This window comes from Hemiscyllium ocellatum, chromosome 8 (assembly GCF_020745735.1).
Source record: "Hemiscyllium ocellatum isolate sHemOce1 chromosome 8, sHemOce1.pat.X.cur, whole genome shotgun sequence".
Classification (NCBI taxonomy): Eukaryota; Metazoa; Chordata; class Chondrichthyes; order Orectolobiformes; family Hemiscylliidae; genus Hemiscyllium; species Hemiscyllium ocellatum.
Window position 1 is genome coordinate 41,041,647 of NC_083408.1, and position 20,606 is coordinate 41,062,252.

The window sequence follows — 20,606 nt, forward strand, 5'->3', positions numbered from 1 at the left end:
TGTACTGCTACCGAATGATTCTTATAGTTTTAGGCTGCGTTTAAATCTCAATACCTGCTCCAGCCACTAAATTGCAAGAGAGTTGAGGTGATCACTGTGGTTGTGCTCAGCAGTGAAAGCAACCTGATTACGTAAAAAAGAGAGCCCAATGGATTATACTGGAGACAGAAATCATTGTTTACTCCCCTTCATAGCTAAACCATGCTAGTGCCCCATTACTACCATTCACTCTCTCTCTCTCATCGCAATAAACTTAGACTAGGTTTGCCTTCTCAATGTGTATTATGTAGTAGCGCTGCATGAATTTTCAAAATGATAGAAATGAGCTGAACCTTCAGTTTGAAAATCAATTAATCACTAACAATAAAGACATGCACCTCACTGAACCAAAAATATTGCACCCAGGCATTCAGACAACTCCTAAACATGAACCATACACGTGCTTCCAATACAAGTAAATATTATTGTTCAAAGCCCAAAGATGAATGGGTTAAAGAAAAAAATGAAAGCCAACCATTTGTACAATGATTAATAAAAGCCTTCTGTTAGTAAAGTTGCTTTCATAAACACACATATGGCTTTCATCTGGTATCCATTCAAAGAGATGGGCCACATCCTAAAACGATCTGTACATTCTCAGTCTAGGTAACTTCTGTAAAAAGAAATCGCCAACTCAAGGCATTCCTTCATTCACAAGGAAAGAATATTACAGCTCATTTCAAACTGCAGCAAGTCAGCTTTGGGACTCAAGAATCATTGAAGGGCTATAATAATTGCCCTGAATTTGTTAGATTCCCTGTGTGATTAGTAGGCAGAACGCCTCATGTTAAATGTGTGAAGACCATCATATCAGTGCAATGAAGTTTACCAATGGCATAACTAATTACTAAATTGGCTCAATAGACCCTCATAGCACCCCGAGAACAGGCTCTAAGGTAAGAGCCATCCCGATCCTTCATTAGTTTCACTACAGTGTATGCAATACAACATTCCATTACCTTGTACGCACCGAAATCACTCAAGTTTTAACAGTGAAATGCTGGTGAGAAACAGAGAAAGCAACAAACTAAGGGAAACAAGGGTTACGCACAAGGAGGTAAGCATTTTTCTGTACTTCATGAACAGGTCAAATGATTCTTGTGTACAACAAAAACAAGCAATACTGAAAATACATAACAGGTCACACCGCTCTGTTTTGCTTTCCACGATGCCAAGGCTTTAGGCAGTAACTCTGCTCTTCTCCACAGATGCTGCCTGACCCTCCAAGTATTTCCAGTATTTCTCTTTCTATTGTGGTTACCTGCACCCTGCATTTCTTTTAAATCCCAAAGGGGTTTGTTCAGCCAAGGTCATGGTAAATAATCCTTGTATTCCTGCAGGTTTAAAAAAAATTGGCTAACCATCTTTCCTGAAATACTGGTGATGCAGAAGGTTTTCAATGTCACAAGTCAATGGCAGCTGACCCTCGATTCAAGGATGATGCCTACACAGAGTTGTGTCTTTGTGAGACTAAACAGGCTGACAGATGACCCCATGGATCATTGAATACATGGAGCAAGTCACCCCATGAATTAGGGAGACCCAGATCAGCTTCCTCTTCCTGTGTCATCGCCATGAGGTGTCTCAGCCTGGTGTGGCAGTCACTTGGCCCAATATGGCCCCAGCTTCCGGCCACGGGATACTTCCAGAGCGGTCTCCTGGCCTCGAAGTGGAGCCCGACACAGTCTGGATTCAAGGCCCAGTGCAGACTGGATGCTAGGTGCTGGTATATTCTGGGCTAGAAGCAGTGTTATTCTGGACTTTTTATTTCCTTTACTTCCCTCATGTATTCCCACAATCTATGATGCTGCACTTGTTATTTCTTTATTTTTCTGATGCCTACCCCCACCTCCCCCACTCACCCCCACACAAGTTTGTAAAGAATCTGTACCTAGGTACTTTTGTACCTAAGAGGTTGCCGTAAGTAGTGAGTTGTAAACCTTTCACTGTACACATTTGAGTACATGAAATAAAGTTAATTCTATTTCACTCTATCGATAAGGCATGGGATTGGGGAGGAATCTCATAGCATGATGCATCTTGATGAGTGAGTGTCTGACAAAAAAACGTGGCAGTGTGCATTGGAAACAGAGACCGTCCTTTGATCCATCACCTTTTTGAGATAACCAAGACAATTCTGCGATGATTAGTTTGTTATTACCTACGTGCGTCAAATATTTTGTCCCATTCTGGCCGATGCCTTTTTTGCGGGCATTGCATGGTGTCAAATACCAAGGGATATAGACTTATACGAAGAGGGGGAAAGTTTAAAGGAGATGTGGGGGCAAGTTTTTTTTAAAAAATAAACAGTGTGACAGGTTGCAGAGGAGGAGGCAGAAGCAGATACAACAACAATATTTAAGAGGCATTTAGGCAGACATGAACAGAAGGGAATACAGGGGTACAGGCTATGAAGAGGCAGATGGGGATTCTTTTAGAATGGCATCATGGTCGGCATAGACATGGTGGGCCGAAGGGCCTGTTCCTGTGCTTGTACTGATCAATGTTCAACGTTCAACATTTATAAGTGGCTCAGGTCTTTGGAAAGGGTGGTTAGAACGTAAAATTCTCTGCCACAAACTGATAAAGGAGAAAAAGTCAAGTTATTTTGTAAAACCATTGGCTGACTGAATTCGAGAAATACTTTTTAAAACAAAAAAAAACGTGTGATAGGCAAGGAAGCAGGGCAATAGGTTAGATGAGGGGGTTCATGTGGAGAGAAAAAAAATCAAAGAGAAACTGCCAACCCCAATATGTGAAGGAGAAGGTGGAAAGGGGGAACAGAAATGTGAGCAGAACCTAGCGGGTTGGACGGCAGGGAGACCCTGTCAATCAGAACAGTTAGGCCTCAGGTAAAAATAACGCTTTTATATTTACTGTGGTCTCTTGATATTTCCAAAGGTCTTTAAGATGGAGGTAAATAGGTTTTGATTAATATGGAGACAAAGGATTACGAGGAGAAGGCAGGAGAATGGGATTGAGAAACATATCAATCATATCAAACAGCAGAGCAGACTCGATGGACCGAATGGCCTAACTCTGCTCCTCCAATGACCAGAGAATGGAATGCTCTCCTATAGGTGCAAAATGTCTTAAAAATTCACAAAACGTTATCAACCAAATCACCACACGGAAGCTTTTGAAAGTTAATGAGGACCTTGCCAGTACTTTCTGTGGGAGTCGCATCTCATTTTTAAACAGGTGGGCATGGGATCAGGTAGCTGTGTCTTGATATTTTATTCTCCAACCTTCTGCTGACCAACTAGGGTTAAAGTTATGGACAATGTATCTAACACTGGAATAGATAATTCAACCCAGGAATCAAACAGCTCTGCAATTTTCAGATCTAGCTTTCGCATGCCCTGCAAACAGTATGTTTGTCTCCCACCAAGTACATGACAGCAATTTCACATGTCGAGGAGTGTGTTAAGTTGTGCAAAAAGACTGGCATCCCCGTAAATACATAGGCTGCAACCATCTACAAAGTTGACACAAATTTGAAAAATAAAGTGGCAGATTGCGACGGACAGGAAATGGAAAGTCTTCCTTCACCACAGTCAAGTTTAATTTAAGTTGCCATTTTGTTTTCACCCAACGAACTGCAGATAACCTGGAATGCACTGCCTGGCAGGTTAGCGGAAGCAGATTCAGACACAACTTTCAAAAGGAAACTGGATCTTGAAAAAATAAATTTGCAATGCTGTATGCCCAAAACGGTACAATTGGCTAACTCCTACAAACAGCCAGAACAGGCATGAAAAACAGAATGGCTGTTAGAAAACTCAATATTGTAATACAGTTCCAGCAAGGGTTTCTTTTTAAATGACTAATGAAAACCCTGATAGTCAACAAAATAATACGTACTGAGTCACAAATGCATAAAGGGGTCAGAAGGTGACCAGCACATGATCCACACTGCACTTTGAGAACCAAAAGATATAACTCAAAGTTCAACATTGATCGAGCTTTATTGCTGTCACAAGCAGAAACAGAGCCCTGGCATTATCTATATTGAGAAAATATGCCATTATGAAGACTTAAAGCTTTCATAACATGCACATGGGGAATTTAAAAACCTTGTGCAGCATTTCCCACACACCCAGAACTTAAAATATGTTCGCTTCTAAATCATACAAGAAATCATATGGTACTTCTTTCAAGGCCTCCTGGGGTCAGCTGACCCTTGGCACACAGAATAAATAACTGGCACCCACCTCAGCTATAGCCATTACTTCCCTGTTCGGTTAAACTGTGTACAGCAACTGCTGCCTCTGACAACATGAAAATAACTTGTTATCTTACTTTGTGCCCTGTCCGTGCTTCCAACATTTGCTTTCTTTGGTTCGATCCAGATGAAACGGGACCGGTTTTATTTGGTTCAGGATTCAGAAGCGTCAAACTGACTGCCGTTCTGCTCCCAGAGTGGCAGTTGGAAACCTTGCAAATTAAGTCAAAATGGTACCAAGCCCTTATCTTGCCTTAGGACTATAGGGCGGGCACCCATACATTGAGCTATGGTTGAACAGGCGGTGTTGATAGTGGGAAGCTGCTTGTCCATCTACTGTTACAGATTACCCGGGCCTATGGTGCTACAATCCTGATAAATATTGGCTTCAAACTCCACAGCCTGCACATGGACAATTTATAATTCTACAACTGACAAGCCACTTGCCACTAAAGTGAAATCCATTTTACCGCCCCACACCCCACCACTGACAGTCATCACATGGCCAGGTGAAGACTGTAACAAAGTTTTAGATTTTTCTAAAAATTAAAAATGTTCTCTCACTGGACAAAGGAGTCGCTAACCAGATCGGCCCTATTTTCCAGGTGTAGGTGGTGAGCTGTTTTCTTGGACCACTTGTGTGTAAGGCCCCCCCCCCCCCCCACACAGCGCCACCCCAGGTGTAAGGGCCCCTCCACAACACACACAGCGCCACCCCAGGTGTAAGGGCCCCCCCCCCCACACAGCGCCCCCCAGGTGTAAGGGGCCCCCCCCCACACAGCGCCCCCCAGGTGTAAGGGTACCCCCCCACCCCCGCCCCGCCCCCCACACACACAGTGCCACGTGGAAAAGTTCCTGCATTTGATGTGGCTCAAGGGAAGGAACAGTAACATAATTCAAAGTTAGAATGGTGAGTGGCTTGGAGGGGAACTTGCAAGTCATGGCATCCCCATGCATCTACAGTCCTTGTCCTTTGAGGTGTTAAGAGATTCCTGGGTTGGAGGGTGCTTTAGCGGAAGCATTGGCAAGTTATTGCAGTTTACTCAGGACACATTGCTCCCACTGGTAGAGGGAATGGACATTGCAGGACACCACCTAAACAAGCTGCTTAGTGCAGGATGATGGGGAGCTTCTCAAAAATGTTGTTGCAACCACAATCATCAAGGCAAGTGGAGCATATTCTACCACACTCCTGATCTGTGCCTTGCAGATGAGGAATCTCTCACCCTATAACTCCTAGCCTGCTCACGTAACCCAAGTATTTGTGTGACAGTTCCAGTTTGATTTCTAGTCAACAGTAAGGCCAGAATGTTGATTGTTCAACTAATGAATACAAGACAGTAAACTGAAGAAATGAGATCAACTGAAGAAATGCTGGCAATTCACAGTAAATTTAGACACAATGAAGGTTTCCTGTTGGAGACCATAACAATGGAACCAGCCAAACAACAGCTAGATAATGAGGGGAACATTAACATACACTCCATTCAAACCTCTCCATGTTTCAAACATGGCCTTCAGGGAAGATACGTTGCCCTGATAGTTCCGTGGCTATATGGACAGCACACGTGGCAGAGCTCAGGAATGGCCTGGGTGGGAAAAGAGAGCACATTGCAACTATTTGCACTCAAGGGCTTCATAAAGGTAAGGTTTGAATGGGGAGGGTTGAGGGGGAGATAGTTGCGTGCAGTTGATAAAACAGAAAGTACAGGCAAGACAGAATCAGCAGGGAGAGAAACCCAAGTTAACATTTCAGGTGGATGCACACTTGAACTGAAGCAGTCGGACCTTCAGTGAACCTGCTGGGCACCATCTTCCCGGAGCAAGGGAGAGATTAAAAATGCCAACCTCAGAGTCATCGGTCTGCTGAGAATTAAATGTAATAAATTAAGAAATACAGTTCCTAACATGTTAAATTAAATATTGTTCCTTCTACTTTCTGACCAATTACTTTACTCTCTTATTCTTGTTGAGAGAGACTCTAGTACGGAGTTATAATTCGGACTCAATCTGGTCAACATACCTTATTGGTGTCGGCATTCTGGGAGTTAGACAAACACGTGCAGGATAAACAAGCAAACAGTACAATAGTTCAATCATTCAAGGTCAACATTTATATAGCAGCTTTGTCATCAACGTGCTGTTATACTTCACAAGGGTAATTGCTAAGCCACAGAGAGAAGAGGAAAGGAAAGGTGATCAAAACATTGAGAAAAAATTAGGTTTATTTTATTGAGAGACTGAAAGGAAGAGCAGAAGTTAGAGAGAGGTTTACTGAGGGAATTCTAGAGCAATGACTTTAGGATAGGGCCAGTAAAGGAAAGGGGGTGGACGTGCTATTGTCACAGGAAAGTGAGGACTACAGATGCTGGAGATCAGAGCTGAAAATGTGTTGCTGGAAAAGCGCAGCAGGTCAGGCAGCATCCAAAGAGCAGGAGAATCGGCGTTTCGGGCATGAGCCCTTCTTCAGGAATGATTCCTAAAGAAGGGCTCATGCCCGAAACGTCGATTCTCCTTCTCCTTGGATGCTGCCTGACCTGCCGCGCTTTTCCAGCAACACATTTTCAGTGCTATTAGATTAGATTAGATTACTTACAGTGTGGAAACAGGCCCTTCGGCCCAACAACCCATGCAGACATGGGGAGAACGTGCAAACTCTACACAGTCAGTCGCCTGAGTCAGGAATTGAACCTGGGTCTCAGGTGCTGTTAGGCAGCAGCGCTAACCACTGTGCCACCGTGCCGCCCACTTTGTCACATTCTGGGACGCAATGGAGAATGGGAAATCGCGACGACTGTACAAATGGAGATTTTACAGCAGCGCAGTACATGAGCTGAAATTTAAATAATAAGTGCATTGGAGACACATAAAACGGAGTTTGTAGATGATTGAAGCAAATGAGGGTTTCAAAACAAACAGGCAGAAAGTGGAGGAGGATGTTGACACTCTGCTCCAAGAGGAGAATAAAAGGATTTGCAAACTCAGCTCAATTGTGCAGGATGTGAAGGTGGTGAACAATTTTGGTCAGTCCAAGACAGTGACTGAGAAAGAGGATGGAATGAGTGATGAGGGCAAAGGCAAAAACGATGCTTTCCTCAAACGAGGAGGACAACGTAGGGGATACGCAAATTATATTAAACCAGATGCATCCTCCCAGTCACTGTTAAACCTCAGCGAGGCCAGAAAGAACAGAGAAATTGCCGACTTTTTACTTTCAATCTCAAAACAGAAGGGACATTCAGTGTCACAAAATCATTATTCATCCTTTACAAGTCATATTCATCATCACCAATTCCATATGCAGTCAAGGGAATGATAGAGCATTTTGTACCACTCAGCTGAAGATTAAAACAGTTACTAATTTCCCAATCACTTTTTCCAAGTCTACAGATATTTCCTCAGGAAATGTCTCCCACGAAAGTGAGCTGAAGGCAGAGTTGTATCACCAGGGGAGTAATGAATCGCCCTAAAAACATTCAACTCTTCAAAAAGCCTTCCATGCATCTCCAAGCTCAGGAGTTCCAGTTAAACCTACCCTTTCATCCTGATAATGCTGCATAATTTCTTTTTTGAAGATTCAGCTTGGCACATGAGGACAACAGGCAGGGCTATCTGAATGCAAATACCTAGCTATGCCAACTTAGAGGGAGGGTGCCTGTGTGTGTATAGCCTGATTCCCTTGCAGCCTTTTCACCATAGCTTAGTTTCTTGCAAGGCCATTTCAGAGGGTGCTTCGGAATCAGCCACATAAAGAGGAGACTGCATATAGGACAGACCAGATTGGGATCACGGGTTTGTTTCCTGAGAAAACATCCCCACCCTTTTCAAGTCCAGGCACTAGTGACTCAGAACCCTAGATTAATTGTGTGGGGGCATAGTTCAAAATGCACCATGACAGATGGTGAAATTGAAATATTAATTTTTTTAAAATCTTGGAATAAAAAGTTAGCCTTATGGCGACCATTGTCAATTGTTGTAAAACCCATTTAGTCATTAATGTCCTTTAGGGAAGAAAATAAGAACATAAGAGCCAGAAGTAGGCTTTTCAAAGTTTGGGAGTTCTGTTCACCGAGCTGGGAATTTGTGTTGCAGACGTTTCGTCCCCTGTCTAGGTGACATCCTCAGTGCTTGGGAGCCTCCTGTGAAGCGCTTCTGTGATGTTTCCTCCGGCATTTATAGTAGTTTGTCTCTGCCGCTTCCGGTTGTCAGTTCTTGCTGTCCGCTGCAGTGGTCGGTATATTGGGTCCAGGTCGATGTGTTTGTTGATAGAATCTGTGGATGAGTGCCATGCCTCTAGGAATTCCCTGGCTGTTCTATTTGGCTTGCCCTGTAATAGTAGTGTTGTCCCAGTCGAATTCATGTTGCTTGTCATCTGCGTGTGTGGCTACTAAGGATAGCTGGTCGTGTCGTTTCGTGGCTAGTTGGTGTTCATGGATGCGGGTCGTTAGCTGTCTTCCTGTATGTCCCATGTAGTGTTGGAGTAGGCTCTCTGGCCCTTCAAGCCTGCACCATCATTCAGTAAGATCACTGCTGATCCTTTTGTGGCTTCAGTTCCACTTGCCCACCCTCTCATCATAACCCTTAATTCCTTTACTGTTCAAAAAAATCTTAGCTTTAAAAATATACATTGAGGAAGCCTCAACTACTTCACTGCACAGAGAATTCCACAGATCTGGATGAAGAAGTTCCTCCTCAATTTAGTTCTAAATCCACTCCCCCAATTTTGAAGCTACACCCTCTTGTTCTAGTTTCATCGGCCAGTGGAAACAATCTCCCTGCTTCAATCTTATCACATTCCTCCATACTTTTATATGTCGCTATAAGATGGCCCTTCATTCTAAATTCAAAGGACTATAGTCCCAGTCTGCTCAATCACTTCTCATAAGCCAATCCTCTCAACTCTGGAATCAGCATAGTGAACCTCCTCTGTACCCCCTCCAGTGCCAATACATCCTTTCTCAAGTAAAGAGACACAAGCTGCACACAGTATTCCAGGTGTGGCCTCCCCAGCATCCTATACAGCTGTAATATAACCTCCCTGCTTTTAAACTGAAACCATTTAGCAAATGAAGGACAAAGTTCCATTTGCCTTCCTAATTACCTGTTGCACCTGCTGTAATTCATGCACAAGGACACCCAGGTCCCTCTGCAATCAGCACGCTGCAATTTTTTACCGTTCAAGTAGTAGCCCTTTTTAACTGCTATTCCGACTAAAATGGATGACTTCACATTTATCAATCTGTCATCCTTATCTAGTTTGGCCTCCATCTGATTCCAAACACACAGCAAAAAGTGGTTGACCTTTAAATGCCCCTTAAAATGGCCTGAGCAAGCTACTTAAATCAAGGGACAATTAATGATGGCCGAGTCGTCAATACCCATATCACATGAAAGAACAATGAAAAGACCCCTCTCCCTCAACTGGTACTTCAAGTAGAAAGTTTCCACATTAAAAAAGGGTGGGGTATTCAGGTAGATATTCAGTGTATTTTTATTCCACATTGTTTCTGTCTCCGGTCTGGTGCCTAGAATCAAGAGGGTGTTGAGTGAAGTGGCAGTTCTCCCACACCACCATCAGTAACTTTCAGAGCAATTTGGCAGGAGGCTGCTTAAACAAGTCACCCTTTTCATTTCCCTTCCAAACCCTTGGCTCAATCCATCTCTATTCCCATAACATAATACCAGATGTTGTTAACAAGCTGTTGTTCAGTGTCACTGCACTGCCCCAGCACCAGTTTGAATAGGTAAGCTGTTAACAGCAAAGGGTTGATGTGTTTTTTTTAAAAAAAGGAACCGCTGCAATTTTCCACCACTTCAGGTAATGAAGAAGCAGACAGAAAATTCCTACAGCATCACTCTATATTCTTGGCAACAGCACAAAAGGAACTTTGACAGGAAAATTGTGCAAGATTTTTGCTTGCTGAGCAAAGATCCAAGACAAACTGTCTTGTGTGAACACTTTCAAACTTTATCCAATTAAATTACTTTACAACGCACAGTGATTAAATGAGAGATCCAAGGAATCATCTGCGCAGTATGATGTAGCAGAACGAAAGGAAAAAAAAAATCACATTTATGGGACTGTTTTAATGCCCAGGGACATTCCAAAGTGCTTCACAATCAATTGATTATTTGTAGAGTGGAGGCTGCAAGAGAGAGACAAACTGCAGGAACTAATACCTCCACAAAGCCCCCAAAACAGCTTAACAATTAAATAACTAGTTTGTTTGCTTTTTGCTGTTGGTCGAGTGGTAAATATTGGGATATTGGTAAATACTGCTCTTTCTTTTCACAACTTAACAGATTCATTCTGTCAAAGAAACAGATGGGTGGGATGTTTCTCATCTCATTCTAAAGGTGCACAACTGATCATGGATGGAGCACTCAAATAGTACTGCACTCAGATGGAATGACAGCCATGCACCTGTAGGGTACACCTCCGGGGATCGGGTCATGATTTCCAACAGGAAAGACTAAGATTCCACCAAACAGTGACACAGACTGGTTTAATCCCAGCCTGGACTCAACCATAGCTGCTGCAATAGTCCACTGTGCCCCTGGTTTAAAGGAACAACCCACCCTTACTGTTGCACATCAGATGTGATGGTTTTTCTTAGGAGCAAACTACTGTAGATGTCAAATCTGAACTGAAAACAAAGATGCTGGAGATCACAGCAGGTCAGGCCGCATCCATGAGAGAAAGCGGGTTAACGTTTTGAATCTTCATCACACTTTCTTAGATTGCTCTCTCTTCATGGATGCTGCCTGACCCACTGTGATCTCCAGCCTTATTTTCAGTGATGCTTTCCACTGTCTGGTTGACTGACAGTTGTCACAACACCTTGCATGCAGGTAGCTGTTTAGGAAAACTATTGCAAGTTAGCCAACGTTTCAGGGGCAATACCCTGTCATTGAATCATAGAATCCCTACAGAGTGGAAGTAGGCCATTCAGCCCAAACCAACTCTTTGAAGAACAGCCTACCCAGACCCACCCCCCCCCCCATCACCCTGTCCCTGTCACACTGCATTTCCTGTGGCTAATCTACCTAACCTGCACAGCTTTGGACTGTGGGAGGAAACCAGAGTACCCTGAGGAAACTCAATGCAAATACGAGGAGAATATGCAAATTCCACACAGGCAGTTAACCCAGGATGGAATCAAACTGGGGCCCCTGGTGTTGTGAGGCAGTAGTGCTAACCAATGAATCACCATAAGACTGTCTAACACCTTTGGGAAAGACTGTGAAAACTGAAGTGGAAACAGCATATTGTCAATATCTGTGTGCAAAATAAAAATTAAATGTGAGTGACTACATAGTACTCCCACACAGACAGTTTTGTCCTTTACAACCATTGCTTACTTCTTCAATGCTTTGAAAAGCTTCTTCACCAAATCAGTTGAAGTATTTACTTAATAGGAAATCTTTTATCTTAAATGTTAATGTTTTATTTTAAAAGCAGTTAAATATTTTGCCTATGGTTGATAAATGCTCACTTCCAACAATGCACAGATTCCAAGTTATCTGAATCTATCCAATTAGCTGCTCCACCCTAAAGTCTGCATGTAGCCTGGAGCCAGTGATGGAAGCATGTTTTTGAGGTAGAAAATGTGGAGAATTAATTTTTAAAAAACACATCAAAGCAAAAAGACAGCAATCCCTCCACAGATACATGCAGCACTCTAACCCGCAGCGCAGAAAGGCTCCAAGATCCATTCTGGATTGAACATCCATGGGCTAATGGATGGTAGGGGAAGGAAAGGAAATTAGCTGGAGTATCCATTGCTAATCAGAAAGTGCTGACTGGCTGTCAGATGAAGACAGCACTGCACGACCAATAGCCAATTTGGTGAAATGTAGAAGGCGATTGGCATCGGCAAATCTGCCTGGAGCCATAACCTTCTGGTAAAGGTGGGAAAAGAGGTAGAAAAGACTTACCAGGATTGGAGGGTTTGAGTTATAAGAAGAGTTTAAGGGCGGCACGGTGGCACAGTGGTTAGCACTGCTGCCTCACAGCACCAGGGACCTGGGTTCGATTCCAGCCTCAGGCGACTGACTGTGTGGAGTTTGCACGTTCTCCCCGTGTCTGCGTGGGTTTCCTCCGGGTGCTCTGGTTTCCTCCCACAGTCCAAAGATGTGCGGGTCAGGTGAATTGGCCATGCTAAATTGCCCGTAGTGTTAGGTAAGGGGTATATGTAGGGGTATGGGTGGGTTGCGCTTCGGCGGGTCGGTGTGGACTTGTTGGGCCAAAGGGCCTGTTTCCACACTGTAAGTAATCTAATAATCTAAGAGGCCGAATAAGCTGGACCTTTTTTTTTAAAAAACAGGAGCATCAGAGGCTGAGGGGTGACGTTATAGAGGTTTATAAAATCATGAGGGGCATGGATAGGGTAAATAGGTATGGTCTTTTCCCCAGGGTCTGGGAGTCCAAAACCAGAGGGCATAGGTTCTAGGTGAGGGGGAAAAGGTTTAAAACGGACCAGAGGGGCAACATTTTCCAAACAGAGGGTGGCACCTGTATAGAATGACCTGCCAGAGCAAATGGTAGAGGTGGGCTCAATTATAACATTTAAAAGACATTTGAACAAGAAGTGATTAAGAAATGTTTAGAGAGATATGGACCAAACACAGGCAAATAGGACTAGTTCAGTTTAGGAAACCTGGTCAGCATGGAGGAGTTGGACTGTTTCCGTGGCATATGATTCGGACTCTAAAACTGGGAAAGTCTGATGGCACATTGGCCAGAGAGGAACTGGTGCAACATTAACCCGTTTCCACTTTCCACAACAGAAGTCCCAACATTTTACTCCTTCATTTTGCAATGTAGATAGTGCAGGTTTCACACAAGACAGAGCACGCATGAAGTGATCTAAAACGTTGAACTGAAATGTCACTGATGACCTGAACGTGGATGCTAGACAAAGTGATTGCAGCACAGAGCCATGATTGGCACACCAACAATCCTGTAAACATTGCTGTGACCTTCTCCTGACTAAAGATATCAAAACCAGAAGCTGCATAGCAACACTGTTGCTAGCACACAGTGTTTCCAGGCACAGATTTACAACGTACGTTTATAATCAACAAATTATACATTCAACTAGATGATGCTTTCAGGGCCTCTAGGATAATGCTGCTTTTTTTCACCTTTTGGAGGATTATTAGTAGTATTGAGCCAACAATTTAAAAAAATGAAAAGTGTTCCAGTTTCATGTGTTACGGTAATAGAGTTCACTCAAATAAAGCCACACAGTTGGACATTGTAAACAGCATTATTCAAAGTCTTATATAAACAGCATGATGACAAGTCTGAATGCACATACCTTGAATGGAGAGGGAGAAAAACATCAATGTATAGGTATCACTCAATTGAATGGACTTATATTTTCACCAAAAGAAAGCAGAAATCTCAATCCAAGATTAACGTTTTGAATGAATGGATGAGTTTCCTTTACGGACAAAAATTTTTAGAAAACAAACAGAATCCTGTAGCACATTTAGTAGAGCACCAAGGTCTGGCTTCAAAGATCTAGGTGGGAGCGGCAGGAAGATAAAGACGGGGGGGGGGGGGGGGGGGGGAGAGGGGAGAAAGAGAGAGAGAGAGTGAGAGAGAGAGTGAGAGAGAGAGAGAGTGAGAGAGAGAGAGAGTGAGAGAGAGAGTGAGAGAGAGAGTGAGAGAGAGAGTGAGAGAGAGAGTGAGAGAGAGAGTGAGAGAGAGAGAGAGTGAGAGAGAGAGTGAGAGAGAGAGTGAGAGAGAGAGTGAGAGAGAGAGAGAGAAAGAAAGAGAGTGAGAGAGAGAGAGAGAGAGAGATGGGTGAAAGAGAGGGAGAGGGAGAACAGAGAGAGATGGGGGGGAAGAGAAAGAGAGAGAGAGGGGGAGAGAGAGAGAGAGAGAGAGAGAGAGAGAGAGAGAGAGAGAGAGAGAGGGGGAGGGAGAGGGAGAGGGAGAGGGAGAGAAAAGGAAGGAGAGTGAGAGGGAGAGGAGGAAGGAGAGTGAGAGAAGATTTAGTAGCTGCAACCTGTGACTCTTGAATATCTTGTTTGCAGCTAAGAAAATTATCCAACTGAAAACAGCCTCAAACACATTAAGTCAAGAAAGCCAAGAGCCCGTCTTTATTGTGGGGATAAAAAGCTAACATTAAAATAATCATTTGAACCTACAAAGTTCAAACGAAAAACTCCATTTTGCTCTAATTGAAACTCATTGAGTGTAAAAATCAGGCCATGGTCATAGAATGTAATACCTTTAGTTCAAGGAACTGGTTTTATAAATACAACCAATATTGTGTCTAAGATAGATGAAACAGTAAATTATTCTGAATGTGCGAGCTGAAGATTTTAATCAAAAGAATCAACCTGTAAAAAAGAACTTTTCGTTACCCCAATTTGATTTGTTTAAAAGATTACTAGCAAACTAAAGGATCAGTTAGTTCAGTTGCAATGAGAGCGATGCCAAAAGCTTGGGTTCAGTTCTTGCACCTGCTGAAGTTACTACGAAGGACTCTCCTTCTCAACCTCTCCCCTCACCCAAGGTGTGGTGACATTCAGGTTAAACCACCATCAGTCATCGCCCTCAGAGAGCAGCCTAATGGTCCATTAAGACTATGGTGAATTTACCTTTACCTCTTACTGGGAAAAAATAACAAGGTAAAAAACATGATTGTCCTGAGTAAGATCTGTTGTAATCTTAACGTATCTATTGATAAATAAATAAATTCAACGCATGTGTTTGAATTAAATATGCCTTCTACCAGTGTGTCATGGCAAGTTTACAAGTATCTAAATTGAGAAATCTCATTTTTATCTTGGAAACCCCAATAACTTTTAATTTAGACATTTTTTTCGCGATGGTTTTTCAGCTGACAAAATTGTCATCAACTCCAATCTTTGGCGATGGTGCGTATCTTTTATCTAAGTCTCTGGTATCTAAACACGATCAAATATACATCCCACAATTCACTGCAAAACAATTTACAAAGTAGTGAGGGCCTCAAACACGCACAGCAGCAGAAACGCTTTTAAAATCAAAACATTTTCAAATTAAAGCTTTTCATTTTGAAGATGATAAATTCTCATTAGTACTGGGAAAAGTTATTGACCTGAAGTATAGACTTCGCTTGTCAGATTCCTGAGAGACCTGCTGAGTATTTCCATAATATTTTTTGTTTTTGATTTTAGATTTCCATTGTCCACAGTTATTCACTCTACATGTGAGCGTTAAGCGTCCCTTCAATACTGACAAAAACTGAATGAACAAAAATGGTACGCAATCTTATGTCAGTCCGATATGGGCCAGAGAATATAAAAGCAAAATGCTGCAGATGCTGGGGGTCTGAATGGAAAACACAAAAGGCTGGAAATATTATAATAAAGGGAAACTACACTGGATGCTGGAAATCTGAATCAAACACAGAAATGCTGGAAAAACTCAGCAGGTCTGGCAGCATCTTGGAAAAGAGAACGAACTAACAGCGAGTCCAGGATGACACTTTTTCAGTATTGAGGCAACTTGTTCAGTTCTGAAGTCATCCCATATTCAAAGTATTAACACTGTGTCGCTCTCTCTCCTCAGATGCTGCAAGACTTGTCGAGTTTCTCAGTTTCTCTGCCTTCATTTTGATTGCTAAAAATACTAAGCTGGTCAGACAGCATGCAGGAGGAAGAAAAACAGCATTTTCATTTCAGGTGGGTGATATTTCAGCAGAATTGAGAAACAGCTTAACTAGTTTAACCAGTGTGGCAGAGTGGTTTGGTAGATAGCACTGCTGCCTCCCAGCACAAGGACCCGGGTTCAATTCCAGCCTTGGTCGCCTGTCATTGTGGAGTTTGCGCATTCTCCTCACATCTGTGTGTGTTCCCTCCAGGTGCTCCGGTTTCCTCCCACAGTCCAAAGATGTGCAGGTTAGGTGGATCAACCATGTTAAGTTACCCATAGTGTCTCGGGATGTGCAGGCCAAGTGGGTTGGCCATAGGAAACGCAGAGATAGGGTAGGGGAGTGCATCTGGGTGGGATGCTCTTCAGAGGTTCGGTGTAGACTTGATGTGCGTGTTTGAGGCCCTCACTACTTTGTAAATTGTTTTGCAGTGAATTGTGGGATGTATATTTGATCGTGTTTAGATACCAGAGACTTAGATAAAAGATACGCACCATCGCCAAAGATTGGAGTTGATGACAATTTTGTCAGCTGAAAAACCATCGCGAAAAAAATGTCTAAATTAAAAGTTATTGGGGTTTCCAAGATAAAAATGAGATTTCTCAATTTAGATACTTCCACAATGAAGGGATTCTATGATTCTAGTTTTAAGCAAGTACAAAGACAGGGAACAGGGAGAGAACTGATGGGAAATGTACATATAGGTGGCAAGGCGAGAGACATTAAGTGACAAAATAGATGATGGTACAAGTAGAAAGAACTTTCCCCATCAGCACCTCCTGCTGCCTTTCATCCCTTTTGTTATTAATCTTCCTGCCTTTCACTTTAACATGGACTTTCCATAATGTTCACCCTCAATCTGCATCCATACCTGGTTCCATTCGAATTTGCTTTAAAAACCTGTTACATCTGTGTTTTCACAAATGACAAAAAGTCAACCGTTTTGGCAATTCGTTTTACCTACTGAACAGAGAAACTTTACATCAGCTGTATGATGTGTACAGCCTTGTAATGTAAACTCAAATCTTCAAAAACCAGCTTTCTCACACTTAGTATAAACACAGTACAATCTCTCGATAGAAGGTGGTTAGTGTGACATTTTGGTTTGGAGGATTTGAGCTATAAGGAGAGGCTAAATAGGTTGGGACTGTTTTCTCTGCACTGTCAGAGGCTGAGGGGTGACCCTGTAGAGGTTTATAAAATCTTAAGGGGACATGGATAGGGTGAATAGCCAAGGTCTTTTCCAGGGGAGGTGGGGGTCTAGAATTTGAGGGCACAGGTTTAAGGAGAGAAGTAAAAAGATTTTTAAAAAAAGGTAACAGAGGGGCATTTTTTCACGCAGAGAGTGGTGTGTGTATGGAATGCCAGTGGAGTTGGTGGATTCTGGATCAGTGGTGCTGGAAGAGCACAGCAGTTCAGGCAGCATCCAAAGTGCAGCGAAATCAATGTTTCGGGCAAAAGCCCTTCATCAGGAATTCCTGACGAAGGGCTTTTGCCCGAAACGTCGATTTCGCTGCACTTTGGATGCTGCCTGAACTGCTGTGCTCTTCCAGCACCACTGATCCAGAATCTGGTTTCCAGCATCTGCAGTCATTGTTTTTACCTCGTGGAGTTGGTGGGGACTGGTACAATTACAACATTTAAAAAGCATTAGGATGGGAACATGAATAGGAAAGGTTTAGAGGGATATGGGCCAAATGCTGGTAAATGGGACTAGATTTAGTTAGGATATCTGGTCAGCATGGATAAGTTGGACTGAAAGGTCTGTTTCCATGCTGTACATCTCTATTACATTCTGGGTTGGTTTATTTTGTGGTCAGGTAGTTTTGTAGAACAACAATAAGAGTATTAACATTCGAAAGGTATTGTCATTGTCGTCTATCAAAACATAGAAGACTCAAAAGCTATAAAACTGTAATTTATATTGGAGAATATATTTACATACTTTGTCACAAAGATAAACCACCCAAGTCTTTTCAGTTTGCAAAGAACAGCTTTCAATTTTTACACACAAAGGATAATCCTGCCCTGTCCTGTCCTTGAAGTTGGCTTTTCAGAATTCCATAAAAGAACCTGATTTCCCTACAAAGATCAGGGATCAATGTTTGTGCTGGGTAGGTGGCAGATCGAAATACTACATGACTAAGCCATGAAGACTCAAAAAAAAGTACCAGCTTGTAGCCACCAAAAATCACAATACATGAAATGCTGTAATAAGTAGGAGATAACCTTTGATCAGACAAGTGGGAACACCCGCATCAAAAGCCAATGGTTTCATTTCAAATGAAACAACACACCACTCTGAGTTTCAGAACAATGTAATAAAGCTGCTGCACCCTTAAAGGCAGCACAACTGTGCTCGATAAGAGCAAGGAATATCACTAACATGACAAAAATACACCAAGACAGGAATCAGACCTGGATCCTTTAATAAAATAGCTAGATCTGGTATTCAGAATTGCAGGACATACATGTCCTTCACATGTCTGTCCCTTCTTTGGAAATAAGGAAGTCTCTGTCCAACATTTCCCTAATGAAGGGGGACGGAAAGGAGTAAAACTTTTCCTACAAGGCCTCTGACAGTGTGCTAGGTACAGTCTCTCTGACACTAATTATTAGTCTGATTCCTACTGCACTCTATAGCTGTGTTCTGGTCTCCCAACATTTACAATAGGAGCAAACAAACATTTTCTTAAAAAGCTGAACTTCTTAGTTCATTCCTTTGAACTGATAAACAAGAGGAGAGCAGGAGATTAAGTGAAAAGCCACAGTCACCTTCACTCTAACAATGACAAGAGGATTCACGACAGTCACATGCTAATCTGAAGGAAAACTAAAGTACAACAATGTCACTTGTTTGGTATGCAAAACGAAATGCAGACATTTAAAATGATATATACCTAACGCAGAAAAATGACCTAATGCATGAAACCTCTGGCCAAGACAAATCAAACATTGCAGAGAAAGCATGACTGTTACCATTTTTGGACATGACTCCACAGTATAAACCCAACCCTTATCCTTCCCAAACCTCTTATCAACTCGAAAATTCTTTTCAGCGTGGTTTGTTGAAAACTCATCAAAAATGGTTGGTAGCACCTAAATTTCCCTATTTACACCAGTATGTGCCAACAACGGACCTAGATCAAACAGTGGTCTGCAATTGAGAAAGTGTTGCGAGAACTGTATGTTTCAGTTCAAATCAACAGAATCTAAGCAATAAATTCAAGGATTAACCATTGTCCAGTTCCAAAACTTTCCAAATCTCCCAAAACAAGAGATTGGTCAATCTTTTTCAGTTTTAAGTACCTTTCACAAAAAAAGGTGTGGCACTGGAGAAACTTCACTTCAAACAAACAACAAATGGTACCAAAAACCAGAACTCACAAGAACCCCCCCACCCCCCAGCGTGACTTGAAGATTGACCTCATGTTGGCTTGTGCCTGGGCTCTGACACAAACAGGCTGCTGGGGGTTGATTCTCCCATGTCCAGGAATACCAGGTGGAGAGAAAGAGAGAGACAGAGACAGAGACAGATCCGGCAAGACTGCCCAGTAGAGTAAGCCCCTGTCACCTTGCAATCTCACTAAACCTCAGAAACACCCAGTCGCTAGTGCCGAAACCAGATCGCTGGAAAATTCTCCTTCAAATATCCAACAGAGAAAAAAAAAAGTGTTTACCCTGAAGGAGAAACGGAAACCGAAAAATCAATTCATGGAGCTCATCTCAGACTATCTGATCGCCATTCGCTTTGAAGTACCGGCCTCAGGTGTGCCACAATACTCCGAAAGCTGATAAACTCACCAGAGGATGCATCTAACTGTGTGTTAAACATGGAGGCTACCTGTTGTAAAACACCAGGACTACACCCAGGTCAAAGCACCTATCATCCCTCTGTGTGCTAGGGAAGGGTGCAGTAAAAAGCTGGACTGTTTATCAGTTATTTTTCCTCCCCCCTCTTTGGGATTAAAGGGAAAAATCCCTCGTTTTGACACTTTCACAAAGCCGGAAAGATACTGGGCGCTACGTCGTGGAATGGACACGGAGTCAGTCACCCAGTAAAAACCATCTGTTGCACTCAGAACTTCAACACTGCAGCTCATTGAAGCCAAGCCCGGCTTCAAGAAAGGATTCCTCTCTCATCTCCACACTGACAAACACACCCACACTAAATCTGAATCAGATTTTCGACAACGAAGGATTTTTTTAAAATAAAAGAGACAGCACCGACCACTGATTACACTCTCACCTCACTTACAAAAACACACTAAGGTGGGGTGTTGTGACTGTGCCTATAATCCCTCGGATATAGTGGATCACTTGTAAGGTCTCCGGAACTGGAAAGCCAGCGAGGGAGATAATGCTTTGATCCTCTAAGTGGTTCGAGCCGGCTGCTCAGCAATACAACAAGCACTTGCCTTTCTCTGCTGTTTCTCCCAGGCTGGGTCTAACAAGAGGTCTCGGTCCCAGTCATCCTCCGGCTGCATATAGTCATCGCCCTGCGAGTGGTTCGCATCGTAATGATCCATGGTGTGTGTGCGTCTGTGTACTCTCCCTGTGAGGTGTCGCTAGCACAGCTCAGGGTTACAATGTAACACAGACAAGCTGAACCCAGCAGCTCTCTCTCTCTCAGTGCCTGTGTGTGTGTGTGTGGGGCGGAAATCCCACCTCCCTCCTGCCGCTCCCAT

General features: G+C 42.9%; 1 protein-coding gene across 6 annotated transcripts in view; it reads right to left on the bottom strand.

Moving 5' to 3' along the window:
- actn1 (actinin, alpha 1) overlaps positions 1-20,572 on the bottom strand; it is a 219,544-nt gene extending 198,972 nt beyond the window's left edge. For 5 of the 6 annotated variants that reach the window (XM_060828843.1, XM_060828840.1, XM_060828842.1 and 2 more), the window contains exon 1: positions 20,337-20,572. In XM_060828843.1, coding sequence (XP_060684826.1) covers positions 20,337-20,447 — 111 coding nt within the window. In that variant the 5' untranslated portion in view covers positions 20,448-20,572. Of the gene's footprint in view, positions 1-4,341; positions 4,466-20,336 lie in introns of those variants that run through there. The other variant, XM_060828844.1, reaches the window with a different exon arrangement.
- Between the last annotated feature and the right edge of the window lie 34 nt (positions 20,573-20,606).